This window comes from Panulirus ornatus, chromosome 1 (genome assembly GCF_036320965.1).
Source record: "Panulirus ornatus isolate Po-2019 chromosome 1, ASM3632096v1, whole genome shotgun sequence".
NCBI lineage: Eukaryota > Metazoa > Arthropoda > Malacostraca > Decapoda > Palinuridae > Panulirus > Panulirus ornatus.
In genome coordinates, this window is record NC_092224.1 from 14381696 (window position 1) to 14399837 (window position 18142).

An 18142-nucleotide genomic window follows, 5' to 3' on the forward strand; every position below is an offset into this window, starting at 1 on the left:
TACACCCTCTTCTGCTCTCTCAACCACACTCCTTTTATTACCACACATCTCTTTTACCCTTTCATTACTTACTCGATCAAACCACCTCACACCACATATTGTCCTCAAACATCTCATTTCCAACACATCCACTCTTCTCTGTACAACCCTATCTATAGCCCTGGTTCAATCCATTGACAGCACTTCAACCCCGGTATACCACATCGTTCCAATTCACTCTATTCCTTGCCCGCCTTTCACCCTCCTGCTTGTTCAGGTCCCGATCACTCAAAATCTTTTTCACTCCATCTTTCCACCTCTAATTTGGTCTCCCACTTTTCCTCATTCCCTCCACCTCTGACACATATATCCTCATGGTCAATCTTTCCTCACTCATTCTCGCCATGTGACCAAACCATTTCAAAACACCCCCTACTGCTCTCTCAACCACTCTTTTTATTACCACACATCTCTCTTACCCTTTCATTGTTTACTTGATCAAACCACCTCACACCACATATTGTCCTCAAACATCTCATTTCCAGCACATCCACCCTCCTCCGTACAACTCTATCTATAGCCGACGCCTCTCAACCATATAACATTGTTGGAACCACTATTCCTTCAAACATACCCATTTTTGCTTTCAAAGGTAATGTTCTCACCTTCCACACATTTTTCAACGCTCCCAGAACTTTCTCCCCCTCCCCACCCTGTGACTCACTTCCACTTCCATGGTTCCATCCGCTGCTAAATCCACTCCCAGATATCTAAAACACTTCACTTCCTCCAGTTTTCCTGCATTTAAACTAACCTCCGTATTAACTACCCCCTCAACCCTACTGTGCCTAATAACCTTGCTCTTATTCACATTTACTCTCAGCTTTCTTCTTTCACACACTTTACCAAACTCAGTCACCAGCTTCTGCAGTTTCTCACCCAAATCAGCCACCAGCGTTGTATAATCAGCGAACAACTGACTCACTTTCCAAGCCCTCTCATCCACAACATACTGCATACTTGCCCCTCTCTCCAAAACTCTTGCATTTACCTCCCTAATAACAGCATCCATAAACAAATTCAACAACCATGGAGACATCACGCACTCCTGCCGCAAACCGAGATTCAGTGGGAACCAATCACTTTCCTCTCTTCCTACTCGACAAAAACTTTCACTTCTCCTAGCAACTTGCCTCCCACACCATATACTCTTAATACCTTCCACAAAGCATCTCTATCAACTCTATCATATGCCTTCTCCAGATCCATAAATGCTACATACAGATCCATTTGCTTTTCTAAGTATTTCTCACATACATTCTTCAAAGCAAACACCTGATCCATACCTCCTCTACCACTTCTGAAACCTCACTGCTCTTCCCCAATCTGATGCTCTGTACATGCCTTCACTGTCTCAATCAATACCCTCCCACATCATTTCATAGGAATACTCAACAAACTTATACCTCCGTAATTTGAGCATTCACCTTTATCCCCTTTGCCTTTTTGTACAATGGCACTATGCATGCATTCCGCCAACCTCAGGCACTTCACCATGAGCCATACATACATTGAATATCCTCACCAACCAGTCAACAACACAGTCACCACTCTTTTAATAAATTCCACTGCAATACCATCCAAACCCACTGCCTTGCCAGCTTCCATCTTCTGCAAAACTTTCACAACCTCTTCTCTGTTTACCAAATAAATCTCCCTCACTCACTTCGCACACCACCTTGACCAAAACACCCTATATCTGCCACTCTATCATCTAACACATTCAACAAACCTTCAAAATACTCACTCCATCTCCTTCTCACATCACCACTACTTATCATTACCTCCCCATTAGCCCTCTTCACTGATGTTCCCATTTGTTCTCTTGTCTTATGGACTTTATTTACCTCCTTCCAAAACATCTTTTTACCCTCCCTAAAGTTTAATAATACTCTCACCCCAACTCTCATTTGCCCTTTTTTTCACCTGCACCTTTCTTTTGACCTCCTGCCTCTTTCTTTTATACATCTCCCAGTCATTTGCACTATTTCCCAGCAAAAATCATCCAAATGCCTCTCTCTTCTCTTTTACTGATAATCTTACTTCTGTATCCCACCACACACTACCCTTTCTAATCTGCCCACCTCCCACGTTTCTCATGTCACAAGAATCTTTTGCGCAAGCCATTACTGCTTCCCTAAATACATCCCATTCCTCCCCCAATCCCCTTACGTACTTATGTACTTACAAATTAACCCTGCATAACCAACTACAAATGTTTCAAATGCCACTAATGGGGCAGTATCCAAATGTTTGAAGAAATTCTACCTACACTACAAATTTTCTGAAAAATGATATCAAACAATCAAAACAAGAGGATATTTCTTACCTTAATTTCATCATCCAATTTTTGTGTATCATCATCATTATCATCTTCTAAGGCAGAGAGGAATTTATCACCATATCCAGCATCCTTTAAACGCTGCTCTGCTGCAGACATGCTAAAATATGTGCAACACTGCTCTGGTGACACCATAGCTCTAATCTCTTCCTCAGTTGGCAAACGGAACTCTGGTTTGATCACCCACCAATTGCTGTTATGAAAATACATTATACACAAAAGGAGATAAGTGTAAGGAGCTTTAAGATGTAAGACAAATTAATCATAATATTCAGAATCAATACACCTTTCAGTAACTACAGTTTACTACCTCAAAATACCATCAAGAGTGTGAGTGGCCAGAGAAATTTATGATGGGAAAAGCAAATAATCATTAAATATACATCAATAAATCAATGTTGTTGTATTCACTTTTGGCTGGACAGCAAAACAAATCCTGCTAATAGACTAATGTCAATCCATCCACTCAACTTTCTGGCAATGTTGCATATTTACATTAACTTCTCAGGCATTGTTGTTGAGTCACAAAATTAAGTAAAGGCTTTGGCAAACACATCACCTTATGATGGTTGTATGAGGTAGGTATCATTTGCTGATCATTTCTAATATAATTAAAAGGGTATACAGCAGGCAACACAAAAAAAGTGACACACAAAGAAAAATGTATATCAAAAGAAAATTTTCTGAGGTACATATTAACTTAAAACCTAATCTTTTAAAATCTAACTGTCTTACCTGCTTCAGAAAGGTAATGTCAGGAACACATGAACAATGGCCTTACTTGCACACATTCATTCTCTTCCTGTCCTGTCAAGTATCCCTAAACCAGAGATTACCAGCCACAGCCAAGCTCCACAACATGCTCCATGGTTTACCTTCTTTGCTTCATATACCTTGGTTCAACTCACTGACAACACATCATTTCCCATTCCCCACTTACCTTGAAGCTCCAGTTCATTCCATCCAGTGCCTGCCTCTCACCTTTTTGAATATTTGTAACTCTGTAACCCTAAGCCTTCTTCACTAAATTCATTTGTGTCACCCTCAGTATCCCCCTTCCACTCGATCCCACTACTTCTTACACACAGACTTAATCAATGAATTTCTCTTCTCATCTTATATAATTGCAAAAATCATTTTAGCACATCCTGTTTAGCCATTGTAATCTAAATGCTAACACTATGGTATCTTTCTCTGACAGTCACTCATGTGATCAACTTATCATCACATACTGTCCCCAGGCATTTCATTTCTCACTTATCCACCTTCTTTGTTTTGAATCCAAGGGCAAAAACTTCATTCTTACAACACTATCAGTATTATCATACCCAACTCTGCCCTTACAAAACTAACCTTTCTTTCCACATACATCCAAGACATTAACTTCACCTTCTTGTGACTCACTTTAGCTCCAGTGGTTTCATCCATGTCCAGGTACATAAAGTGCTCCATTTTCTTCTGGTCCCTTCTATTTAACCTCACATTCAAACCTTCCTGTCTACCTCAGCCTGTGCTCCATTTCATATCCTTACTTTTGTTTATTCATTTCTAACTTTCTCCTTCCATACTCCCAAACTTTGTCACTAGCTTCTGGAATTTCTCACTAGAATCTGCAACCACAGTTGCATCATATGAAAACAGCAACTGATCACCTCCTAGCACTTAGTTTGTTCTTCAAGATCCTTACACTTGTCTCCTTCACCACCCCATCCATAAATACATTAAACAGCCATGACGACATTACTCATCCTTGATGTAAATCCACTTTCACTGAGAACTACTCAATCTCCTTTCTTAATTACATGTACTTCATTTTCCTATTAAACATTTCTCACTGCATTTATTTATTTTCTAATTACTCTAAATGGGGCTAACTTATATGTGTAACACCAAAAAACTACAGGTCATTTTCCTTTGAAACATACATCTTTAAGATATAAACACAAAATGGTAGACTGTGTCAATCTAATATGCCTGATTTCCAGTGAAAAAAAAAGAACTGTTTTAGCAATTCTTCAGTGTGAATACTTTCTGCTATGCATGTTCACCTGTGAATATACTTTTGAACTCTGCTGCCAGCGAGAGGGTGGGCTTAGGTAGTAGAGTATTGGCCCCATCCATGACCCCTGCAAAATTTAAGGTATTGACTACACTTTCTTGTAAGACTGCAACCAGAGAGAGGGAGGGCTCAGATGCCAGTGTGCTGACCCCTCCTAAAACCTTAGCTAACTCAAGGATCACCCTATCCCCTACCCATAGAGCAATCCATTTGGTAGCAGGATGTTGACAGCAACTGCCCTGGGTGGTACTACTATCCTGACTAAGGAGCATTAAAGTGGTGCCAAGAACCATCTTACATTCTCCTTGTTAGGACAGTAGGTCTCACTTTCTGTCTCATCAAAACAAGACTACCAGGCTGGTCCTGCCAGCTTCCCCTACAAACACCACACACCTACTCAAACCTTGCATATCTTCTTCACATAAGTGCTCTTGCCAACTCTTATCTGCTTAAAAGCTTTTAAGTTAATCATGATAGAGTTCAATACATCTATGACTCTTAGTCCCCAACATAATGAGGTGCTATGATTCTCTGGGCTTCTGCCTGACTCTACTGCCAATGAGAGGGAGGGCTCAGACAACAGTATTACCTGCCCCTTCCATGACCTTCACCTCTCTGTCATACCTCCCTCTTTTTCTATTCACTAAACCAACATTCATGGTCTCTCTAGTAACTTGTTTTCTGTTAAACACCATCTGTCTAGTACTCCACCAAATATTTTACTTCTCTCAGATACAGATGTCTAATAATATTCACACAAGCCCCTTTTTCATATCCAAATTTAATCTCCATCCACGATTCCAGTTAAAAAAAGGTGTTTGTGCTTATTCCAACATCAACACACCTGTTACACACCTCAAGGACCTTCAATCCCTAACCTATGATGTGGTGTGGCTCAAGGTCTATCTTCCAGCTACCACACTTTCTGTTTCACCTACTGCTCTCATATTTCTACAAATTTTGTATCTGTCTTCAACTCTCTAAACTCTTGCCAAGAGACTGTGGCATCCCATATGGATAGGAGAGGGATTGAAGCCCCCATGTTATACATTCTCAAAGACTTACAACAAATCACCTCCAACCCTACCAATATTCCTGACCACTGTGACCACACTCCTAATATTCTGGATCTGTTTCTCACCTCTAATCCATCCTGCCATAACCAAACAATCTTGCCCTTAATTGGTTAATCTGATCACATTCTCATAAATGTATCTATTTTAATGGCATCACCCCCTTCAACAGCCCTTTCTAAGTGTACATACTAGCACCTCAACAAAGCTGACTGGAATAACTTAAGTAAATTCTTTCCAACTTTTCTTGGGTAAATTACTGTCTCTTATATGGTAATGCTTATGTATCCACCAAACACATAGCAGAGGTTATTCTTGTAGAAAGGAAAGAATTGATTCCCTCTTCTTCCAAGGTGACCTCTTTTAATCCATGGTTCAACCCTTTCTGTTCAGAAGCCATCCAGGCAAGGGATAAGGCCTGTCATGGTTGGAAAACTTTCCTTCCTCTGACTCACATTCAGCATTTATCACTGCCCATAATAAATATAAGTATACTACTTGTGAGACAAAGCATTCCTTTTTTCAAAGGATATGAAAACCTCTTCTTGTTATCCACTTATAGGTCTTTCTGGTCTTTACCTTAGGGCATCTCTAACAACTTCTGATGCTCTACATTTCCTTCACTATTCCATTCTGACAGTACTATAGCTGTCTCTCCCACATACAAAGAAACTGTCTTTGATTCCCATTTCTTCTCTAACTTCACCTTGTATGACTAACATTCCTTCATCCCCTGATGCTCCTCTTACTAATCCTATCCCCCTACCTGTAATCTCTTTTTGGACACACGCAAGACTTATGGGGCTGATGGCATCCATCCCCTTGTACTGAAAGAGTGTGCCTCTGAACTTGCACCTGTGCTTGCTTCATTTAAAAACAAAATCTTTTCCTTCTTCTAGGATGCATGCATTGATACAACCTATCCCTAAGAATGGTGACCGTTCTGACCCCTCCAACTATCGTCCTATTGCTTTGACACTTAATATTTCCATAGTCTTTAAATCCTATTTCAACTCCTATATGGTGAGATCCACTGGTGATATTTTTTCCTATTATTGTCTGGTTATCAACCCTGAAAGATTTTGGGAAGTGTTATGTAGCTGCACATGGCATATTCAAAGCTTTTGACAGTGTGTGGCACTGGGGTCAAATCTCTTAAGCTCCCTTCTTTTGGCTTCCTTCCCTCACTTTGCTCCTTCATATCGAACTTCCTCTCCAGCTAATCTATCTCTACAGTTGTTGATGAATCAGCCTCCCTCCATTTCTCCATTAATAGCAGTGTCCCCCAAGGCTCTGTCCTGCCCCCTACTTTTTCTCCATTTCATTGATTTCCTCTCTTCCACAAATAACCAAGTGCACTCATACTCTGACAACTCAACACTGCATTCATCCACATCCTTCAATTCTGCTCCTTTTCTCACTCGATGTGGATCTCATCTTAACACAAAGTCTTCAGTAAACTCAGATTTGGACAGGATTTCTCAATAGAGTTGATGAAATCTTGTTAAGTTTAATGCCTCTAAGACCCAGTTTCTAACCGTTTCTCTACTAAAAACTCACAACTCATCTCCCCTTTGACAGTTACATAATTCCACCTCTTGACTCAACAGATATACTTGGTATTACTGTGAAACCCTCTCTTTCTTGGAAACCTAACATTTAGGAAATAGCTACGTCTGCCTCTGAGAAACTGGGACTCTTTTATAATACCAAAATGTATTTTCTTCTAAACAGTTGCCCCATTTATTTATAGGACTGATTCGTCCTTGCATGGATGACTGCTCTCACATCTAGGGTGGTTCTAGCTCTGCATCCTTACTTGACAAGAACAAAATCATTCCGACTATATTATAAACTCACCAAGGATAACTTCAAAACTTGACTCTCTTGCCCTGTGCCACAGTGTTGGTTCACCTTCCCTCTTCTTTAGGAATTACTTTGGTTTTTGCACCCAAGTGCTCGTTGCATTTTTGCCCCCACCACTAGCTAGACCAAGTGATACTCAACAAGCTGCTGCATCACATGATTATTGCATGGCTGCTGGCAACTCAAAGGTAGGCTGTTTTAATAAGTGTTTCTTTCCCTACACCTCGAAACTTGGGAACATTCTACCTTCTCATGTCAGACAGGTTTTTCACTTCCTCCAACATTCATAAATACTTTCCCTTTCATAATCCTCTCTATATTTCAAAAGTCCCGGCCTTGAAGTGGACTTTTGTCAACAACTAGAGCCTCTAAAGAACAAAAAAAAAAAAAAAAAAGAATCAACTGCAATGGCATCCAACTCAGCTGCTTTGCCACAATTCATATTAAGCAAGGCTTTCGCCACCTCTTCCCTTTCCACCAAACCACATGCCATGACTCGCTTCATAAACCTCCTCGACCCAAGCACCTTACATCTGCCATCCTGTCATGAAACACATTCAAACATTTTTCAAAATACTCATTCCATCTCTTCTTCACTTCATCTCTTCACAATTTGCCCTTGCACCAATATTCCCATTTGTTCTCTTATTTTTCTCACACTATCAACCTCTTTGCAAAACAATTTCTCATTCTCCATGAAGTTTACTGAAATTGTTGCAATATCATTGTACAATAATCTATGTGGAAATTTCTGTGGCACCTTAAGGTGCCACAACACCTCAGCTAGGAATCAATGGTTTAAAGTATTAAAGATTTCTGAACAACTTACCTTTTCAATCAAACACAGTATCTCAAAAATTTAGAAATTTCTCAGAAAATCTCTGAAACAGTGGGCCCGGCTCTATTCCTCTGATTCATTTACTGAATAAGAGTCCCTGTCAAGGGATTCAAATACCATTTCCAGGCCAAGGTTATAAGGGGTCACTTCAGTACTGCCTGCAGGATAGGGTTTTTGTATAACGGTCATCTTCCATCAGTATCTATCTTCTCCCACAGCTCTTCATTGAAAGAATAAATTCCTTCAAAATCCTCCAAAAATAATATATTCCCTTCAAATCATCTCATCATTTTCAAGAACATGAGCAAGAAAAAAAAACTTTCCAGACAACCATCCCACACCCAACCCTGTGTAAACACACAAAACTGAGTGAGCAAGGCTTAGCAAAACCAACTGTTTGGACTGAAAACATTAATGAATGCAAATATGTTTCAGCTAATGAAAGGTATGGGCTAACCAGAGAGAATGCTTGGAGTTGCATTCATTTGCCTGCCACTCCCAGATCAAAAGGCAACTTTCAACAATATTTCCATGACAAAAATGATCCAATTCCCCTTGGGTGACATGGTAAATACTACTTCCTTACAATATGGTTTAATGAAGAGAGATGTACATGAGGTTTTCTTTTCCTAATCCTAGTGTGCAAATTTTGGTAAATGAGGATATATCCTCACCATTTATGTCTATGTGCACTTTTTCAGACTTTACAAAAAGATACCCAAAGAAATTTTGGAAATAAATGTTAAAAGCACAAAATCATCTATCAACAATGAACAGTGCATGATAATGAATACCAACCTGTCTACACCTGTGCGCTTGAAATCAGCACATGGTTTGAGTCTCTTTCGGATTGAACTCTCAGAATGGGCAGGAAAAGCTCTCTTAATTTCATCCATTTTTATTCTCCGTGGATTGTCTTTGCTCTTCCAAAACAAACGATATATAAATACCTGAAAACAGTAAAGGAAAGTTACAAATGTTTATTTATAGCTAAATGCCATTCCTTGCCCTAAGGAGGTAGAATCAGGAGCAGATAAACAATGGTCTTGTTTGCATACTTACATTCCATATATCTACCTCCCTAATACCTATTCCCTTCTGGAATAGGTAGCAACCCCATCCATAAACAAATTAAACAGCCATGAAGACATCACACATCCCTGCTGCAATCCGACATTCACTGAGAACCAATCACTTTCCTCGCTTCCTACTCCTACACCTGCCTTACATCCTGGATAAAAACTTTTTTCACTGCTTCTAACAACTTACCACCCACACCATATACTCTTAATACCTTCTACAAAGCATCTCTATCAACACTGTCATATGCCTTCTCCAGATCCATAAATGCTTCATACAAACCCATCTGTTTTTCTATGTATTTCTCACATAAATTCTTCAAAGAAAACACACTGCTCTTCCTCAGTCTGATGCTCTGTACATGCCTTTAACTCTCAATCAGTACCCTCCTATGTAATTTCCCAGGAATACTCAACAAACGTATACCTCTGTAATTTGAACACTCACCTTTATCCCCTTTCCCTTTGTACAATGGCACTATGCATGCATTCTGCCAATCCTCAGGCCCTTCACCATGAACCATACATCCATTGAATATCCTTACCAACCAGTCAACAGCACAGTCATTCCCTTTCTTAATAAATTCCACTGCAATGCCATCCAAACCCGCCGACTTGCTGGCTTTCATCTTCCACAAAGCTTTCAATGCCTCTTCTCTGTTCACCAAACCATTCTCATTGATCCTCTCACTTCGCACACCACCTTGACCAAAACACCCTATAACTGCCACTTATCATCAAACACATTCAACAAACCTTCAAAATACTCACTCAATCTCCTTCTCACTTCACCACTACTTGTTGCTGACTCCCCATTAGCCCCCTTCACCGATGTTCCTATATGTTCTCATGTCTCATGCACTTTATTTACCTCCTTCCAAAACATCTTTTTATTCGCCCTAAAATCTAATGATACTCTCTCACCCCAACTCTTATGTGCCCTCTTTTTCACCTCTTGCACCTATCTCTTAACCTCCTACCTCTTTCTTTCCGAGATAATGTTCTCGACTTCCACACATTCTTCAAGGCTCCCAGGATTTTCACCCCCTCCCCCACCCTATGATCCACTTCCGCTTCCATGGTTCCATCCGCTGCCAGATACACTACCAGATATCTAAAACACTTTACTTCCTCCAGTTTTTCTCCATTCAAACTTACCTCCCAATTGACTTGACCCTCAACCCTACTGTACCTAATTACCTTGCTCTTATTCACATTTACTCTTACCTTTCTTCTTTCACACACTTTACCAAACTCAGTCACCAGCTTCTGCAGTTTCTCACATGAATCAGCCACCAGCGCTGTATCATCAGCGAACAACAACTGACTCGCTTCCCAAGCTCTCTCATCCCCAACAGACTTCATACTTGCCCCTCTTTCCAAAACTCTTGCATTCACCTCCCTAACAACCCCATCCATAAACAAATTAAACAACCATGGAGACATCACACACCCCTGCCGCAAACCTACACTCACTGAGAACCAATCACTTTCCTCTCTTCCTACACGTACACATCCCTTACATCCTCGATAAAAACTTTTCACTGCTTCTAACAACTTGCCTCCCACACCATATATTCTTAATACCTTCCACAGAGCATCTCTATCAACTCTACCATATGCCTTCTCCAGATCCATAAATGCTACATACAAATCCATTTGCTTTTCTAAGTATTTCTCACATACATTCTTCAAAGCAAACACCTGATCCACACATCCTCTACCACTTCTGAAACCACACTGCTCTTCTCCAATCTGATGCTCTGTACATGCCTTCACCCTCTCAATCAATACCCTCCCATATAATTTACCAGGAATACTCAACAAACTTATACCTCTGTAATTTGAGCACTCACACTTATCCCCTTTGCCTTTGTACAATGGCACTATGCACGCATTCCGCCAATCCTCAGGCACCTCACCATGAGTCATACATACATTAAATAACCTTACCAACCAGTCAATAATACAGTCACCCCCTTTTTTAATAAATTCCACTGCAATACCATCCAAACCTGCTGCCTTGCCGGCTTTCATCTTCCGCAAAGCTTTTACTACCTCTTTTCTGTTTACCAAATCATTTTCCCTAACCCTCTCACTTTGCACACCACCTCGACCAAAACACCCTATATCTGCCCCTCTATCATCAAACACATTCAACAAACCTTCAAAATACTCACTCCATCTCCTTCTCACATCACCACTACTTGTTATCACCTCCCCATTTGCGCCCTTCACTGAAGTTCCCATTTGCTCCTGCGTCTTACGCACTTTATTTACCTCCTTCCAGAACATCTTTTTATTCTCCCTAAAATTTAATGATACTCTCTCACCCCAACTCTCATTTGCCCTCTTTTTCACCTCTTGCACCTTTCTCTTGACCTCCTGTCTCTTTCTTTTATACATCTCCCACTCAATTGCATTTTTTCCCTGCAAAAATCGTCCAAATGCCTCTCTCTTCTCTTTCACTAATAATCTTACTTCTTCATCCTACAACTCACAACCCTTTCTAGCCAACCCACCTCCCACTCTTCTCTTGTCACAAGCATCTTTTGCGCAATCCATCACTGATTCCCTAAATACATCCCATTCCTCCCCCACTCCCCTTACTTCCATTGTTCTCACCTTTTTCCATTCTGTACTCAGTCTCTCCTGGTACTTCCTCACACGAGTCTCCTTCCCAAGCTCACTTACTCTCACCACCCTCTTCACCCCAACATTAACTCTTCTTTTCTGAAAACCCATACCAATCTTCACCTTAGCCTCCACAAGATAATGATCAGACATCCCTCCAGTTCCACCTCTCAGCACATTAACATCCAAAAGTCTCTCTTTCGCGCACCTGTCAATTAACACGTAATCCAATAACGCTCTCTGGCCATCTCTCCTACTTACATACGAATACTTATGTATATCTCGCTTTTTAAACCAGGTATTCCCAATCACCAGTCCTTTTTCAGCACATAAATCTACAAGCTCTTCACCATTTCCATTTACAACACTGAACACCCCATGTATACCAATTATTCCCTCAACTGCCACATTACTCACCTTTGCATTCAAATCACCCATCACTATAACCCAGTCTCGTGCATCAAAACCACTAACACACTCATTCAGCTGCTCCCAAAACACTTGCCTCTCATGATCTTTCTTCTCATGCCCAGGTGCATATGCACCAATAATCACCCATCTCTCTCCATCAACTTTCAGTTTTACCCATATTAATCTAGAATTTACTTTCTTACATTCTATCACATACTCCCACAACTCCTGTTTCAGGAGTACTGCTACTCCTTCCCTTGCTCTTGTCCTCTCACTAACCCCTGACTTTACTCCCAAGACATTCCCAAAACACTCTTCCCCTTTACCCTTGAGCTTCGTTTCACTCAGAGCCAAAACATCCAGGTTCCTTTCCTCAAACATACTACCTATCTCTCCTTTTTTCACCTCTTGGTTACATCCACACACATTTAGACACCCCAGTCTGAGCCTTCGAGGAGGATGAGCACTCCCCGCGTGACTCCTTCTTCTGTTTCCCATTTTAGAAAGTTAAAAATATACAAGGAGGGGAGGATTTCTGGCCCCCCGCTCCCGTCCCCTCTAGTCGCTTTCTACGACACGCGAGGAATGCGCAAGGAGACAGACGAAAGAAATGGCCCAACCCACCCCCATACACATGTATATACATACGTCCACACACGCAAATATACATACCTACACAGCTTTCCATGGTTTACCCCAGACACTTCACATGCCCTGATTCAATCCACTGACAGCACGTCAACCCCGGTATACCACATCGATCCAATTCACTCTATTCCTTGCCCTCCTTTCACCCTCCTGCATGTTCAGGCCCCGATCACACAAAATCTTTTTCACTCCATCTTTCCACCTCCAATTTGGTCTCCCACTTCTCCTCGTTCCCTCCACCTCCAACACATATCTCTTGGTCAATCTTTCCTCACTCATTCTCTCCATGCGCCCAAACCATTTCAAAACACCCTCTTCTGCTCTCTCAACCACGCTCTTTTTATTTCCACACATCTCTCTTACCCTTACGTTACTTACTCGATCAAACCACCTCACACCACATATTGTACTCAAACATCTCATTTCCAGCACATCCATCCTCCTACGCACAACTCTATCCATAGCCCACGCCTCGCAACCATACAACATTGTTGGAACCACTATTCCTTCAAACATACCCATTTTTGCTTTCCGAGATAATGTTCTCGACTTCCACACATTCTTCAAGGCTCCCAGGATTTTCACCCCCTCCCCCACCCTATGATCAACTTCCGCTTCCATGGTTCCATCCGCTGCCAGATCCACTCCCAGATATCTAAAACACTTCACTTCCTCCAGTTTTTCTCCATTCAAACTTACCTCCCAATTGTCTTGACCCTCAACCCTACTGTACCTAATTACCTTGCTCTTATTCACATTTACTCTTAACTTTCTTCTTTCACACACTTTACCAAACTCAGTCACCAGCTTCTGCAGTTTCTCACATGAATCAGCCACCAGCGCTGTATCATCAGCGAACAACAACTGACTCGCTTCCCAAGCTCTCTCATCCCCAACAGACTTCATACTTGCCCCTCTTTCCAAAACTCTTGCATTCACCTCCCTAACAACCCCATCCATAAACAAATTAAACAACCATGGAGACATCACACACCCCTGCTGCAAACCTACATTCACTGAGAACCAATCACTTTCCTCTCTTCCTACACGTACACATCCCTTACATCCTCGATAAAAACTTTTCACTGCTTCTAACAACTTGCCTCCCACACCATATATTCTTAATACCTTCCACAGAGCATCTCTATCAACTCTACCATATGCCTTCTCCAGATCCATAAATGCTACATACAAATCCATTTGCTTTTCTAAGTATTTCTCACATACATTCTTCAAAGCAAACACCTGATCCACACATCCTCTACCACTTCTGAAACCACACTGCTCTTCCCCAATCTGATGCTCTGTACAATGCCTTCACCCTCTCAATCAATACCCTCTCATATAATTTACCAGGAATACTCAACAAACTTATACCTCTGTAATTTGAGCACTCACACTTATCCCCTTTGCCTTTGTACAATGGCACTATGCACGCATTCCGCCAATCCTCAGGCACCTCACCATGAGTCATACATACATTAAATAACCTTACCAACCAGTCAATAATACAGTCACCCCCTTTTTTAATAAATTCCACTGCAATACCATCCAAACCTGCTGCCTTGCCGGCTTCCATCTTCCGCAAAGCTTTTACTACCTCTTCTCTGTTTACCAAATCATTTTCCCTAACCCTCTCACTTTGCACACCACCTCGACCAAAACACCCTATATCTGCCACTCTATCATCAAACACATTCAACAAACCTTCAAAATACTCACTCCATCTCCTTCTCACATCACCACTACTTGTTATCACCTCCCCATTTGCGCCCTTCACTGAAGTTCCCATTTGCTCCCTTGTCTTATGCACTTTATTTACCTCCTTCCAGAACATCTTTTTATTCTCCCTAAAATTTAATGATACTCTCTCACCTCAACTCTCATTTGCCCTCTTTTTCACCTCTTGCACCTTTCTCTTGACCTCCTGTCTCTTTCTTTTATACATCTCCCACTCAATTGCATTTTTTCCCTGCAAAAATCGTCCAAATGCCTCTCTCTTCTCTTTCACTAATAATCTTACTTCTTCATCCCACCACTCACTACCCTTTCTAATCAACCCACCTCCCACTCTTCTCATGCCACAAGCATCTTTTGCGCAATCCATCACTGATTCCCTAAACACATCCCATTCCTGATCATTATCTTGTGGAGGCGAAGGTGAAGATTTGTATGGGTTTTCAGAAAAGAAGAGTGAATGTTGGGGTGAAGAGGGTGGTGAGAGTAAGTGAGCTTGGGAAGGAGACTTGTGTGAGGAAGTACCAGGAGAGACTGAGTACAGAATGGAAAAAGGTGAGAACAATGGAAGTAAGGGGAGTGGGGGAGGAATGGGATGTATTTAGGGAATCAGAGATTGATTGTGCAGAAGATGCTTGTGGCATGAGAAGCGTGGGAGGTGAATTGATTAGAAAGGGTAGTGTGGTGGGATGAAGAAGTAAGTTTATTAGTGAAAGAGAAGAGAGAGGCATTTGGACGATTTTTGCAGGGAAAAAATGCAATTGATGTATAAAAGAAAGAGACAGGAGGTCAAGAGAAAAGTGCAAGAGGTGAAAAAGAGGGCAAATGAGAGTTGGGGTGAGAGAGTATCATTAAATTTTAGGGAGAATAAAAAGATGTTCTGGAAGGAGGTAAATAAAGTGCGTAAGACAAGGGAGCAAATGGGAACTTAGTGAAGGGTGCAAATGGGGAGGTGATAACAAGTAGTGGTGATGTGAGAAGGAGATGGAGTGAGTATTTTGAAGGTTTGTTGAATGTGTTTGATGATAGAGTGGCAGATATAGGGTGTTTTGGTCGAGGTGGTGTGCAAAGTGAGAGGGTTAGGGAAAATGATTTGGTAAACAGAGAAGAGGTAGTAAAAGCTTTGCGGAAGATGAAAGCCGGCAAGGCAGCAGGTTTGGATGGTATTGCAGTGGAATTAATTAAAAAAGGGGGTGACTGTATTACTGACTGGTTGGTAAGGTTATTTAATGTATGTATGACTCATGGTGAGGTGCCTGAGGATTGGCGGAATGCGTGCATAGTGCCATTGTACAAAGGCAAAGGGGATAAGAGTGAGTGCTCAAATTACAGAGGTATAAGTTTGTTGAGTATTCCTGGTAAATTATATGGGAGGGTATTGATTGAGAGGGTGAAGGCATGTACAGAGCATCAGATTGGAGAAGAGCAGTGTGGTTTCAGAAGTGGTAGAGGATGTGTGGATCAGGTGTTTGCTTTGAAGAATGTATGTGAGAAATACTTAGAAAAGCAAATGGATTTGTATGTAGCATTTATGGATCTGGAGAAGGCATATGATAGAGTTGATAGAGATGCTCTGTGGAAGGTATTAAGAATATATGGTGTGGAAGGCAAGTTGTTAGAAGCAGTGAAAAGTTTTTATCGAGGATGTAAGGCATGTGTACGTGTAGGAAGAGAGGAAAGTGATTGGTTCTCAGTGAATGTAGGTTTGCGGCAGGGGTGTGTGATGTCTCCATGGTTGTTTAATATGTTTATGGATGGGGTTGTTAGGGAGGTGAATGCAAGAGTTTTGGAAAGAGGGGCAAGTATGAAGTCTGTTGTGGATGAGAGAACTTGGGAAGTGAGTCAGTTGTTGTTCGCTGATGACACAGCGCTGGTGGCTGATTCATGTGAGAAACTGCAGAAGCTGGTGACTGAGTTTTGGTAAAGTGTGTGAAAGAAGAAAGTTAAGAGTAAATGTGAATAAGAGCAAGGTAATTAGGTACAGTAGGGTTGAGGGTCAAGTCAATTGGGAGGTAAGTTTGAATGGAGAAAAACTGGAGGAAGTAGAGTGTTTTAGATATCTGGGAGTGGATCTGGCAGCGGATGGAACCATGGAAGCGGAAGTGAAACATAGGGTGGGGGAGGGGGCGAAAATCCTGGGAGCCTTGAAGAATGTGTGGAAGTCAAGAACATTATCTCGGAAAGCAAAAATGGGTATGTTTGAAGGAATAGTGGTTCCAACAATGTTGTATGGTTGCGAGGCGTGGGCTATGGATAGAGTTGTGCGCAGGAGGGTGGATGTGCTGGAAATGAGATGTTTGAGGACAATGTGTGGTGTGAGGTAGTTTGATCGAGTAAGTAATGTAAGGGTAAGAGAGATGTGTGGAAATAAAAAGAGCGTGGTTGAGAGAGCAGAAGAGGGTGTTTTGAAATGGTTTGGGCACATGGAGAGAATGAGTGAGGAAAGATTGACCAAGAGGATATATGTGTCGGAGGTGGAGGGAACGAGGAGAAGTGGGAGACCAAATTGGAGGTGGAAAGATGGAGTGAAAAAGATTTTGTGTGATCGGGGCCTGAACATGCAGGAGGGTGAAAGGCGGGCATGGAATAGAGTGAATTGGATTGACGTGGAATACCGGGGATGACGTGCTGTCAGTGGATTGAATCAGGGCATGTGAAGCGTCTGGGGTAAACCATGGAAAGTTGTGTGGGGCCTGGATGTGGAAAGGGAGCTGTGGTTTCAGGCATTATTGCATGACAGCTAGAGACTGAGTGTGAACAAATGGGGCCTTTGTTGTCTTTTCCTAGTGCTACCTCACACACATGAGGGGGGAGGGGGTTGGTATTCCATGTGTGGCGAGGTGGCGATGGGAATGAATAAAGGCAGACAGTGTGAATTGTGTGCATGGGTATATATGTATGTGTCTGTGTGTGTACATATATGTGTACATTGAGATGTATAGGTATGTATATTTGCGTGTGTGGACGTGTATGTATATACATTGTGTATGGGGGTGGGTTGGGCCATTTCTTTCGTCTGTTTCCTTGCGCTACCTCGCAAACGCGGGAGACAGCGACAAAAAAAAAAAAATATAGAAATTGATATGTATTTGTATGTATATGTATGTATATGTATGTGTATGGGCATTCATGTATATATATGTGTATATGAGTGGTTGGGCTATTCTTCATCTGTTTCATTGCGCTACCTCGCTGACATGGGAAACAGCGATTAAGTATAATAGAATAAATAGAATAAATAAATTTTTCTGAAAACAGTAATACATGATATAATCAATCTTCAGTATTTCTCTCATTTAACAATCGGCAATATTAAGAGGATCAGAATAGGCAATGGGGATACAGTACCTGTAAAAAGTCCCTGATGAAGTTGTTGGCTCTTTTGGAATTTGGTCCTGGGACTTCATACAGAGGACA

General features: G+C 41.4%; 1 protein-coding gene across 1 annotated transcript in view; it reads right to left on the reverse strand.

Moving 5' to 3' along the window:
* Positions 1-18142, reverse strand: part of Taf1 (TATA-box binding protein associated factor 1) — a 323621-nt gene that overhangs the window by 188136 nt on the left and 117343 nt on the right. The window contains exons 15-16 of the mRNA XM_071676313.1: positions 9015-9166; positions 2369-2573 (exon numbers count right to left, since the gene is read on the reverse strand). Of these exons, the coding sequence (XP_071532414.1) occupies positions 2369-2573; positions 9015-9166 (357 nt within the window). The remainder of the gene's footprint in view (positions 1-2368; positions 2574-9014; positions 9167-18142) is intronic.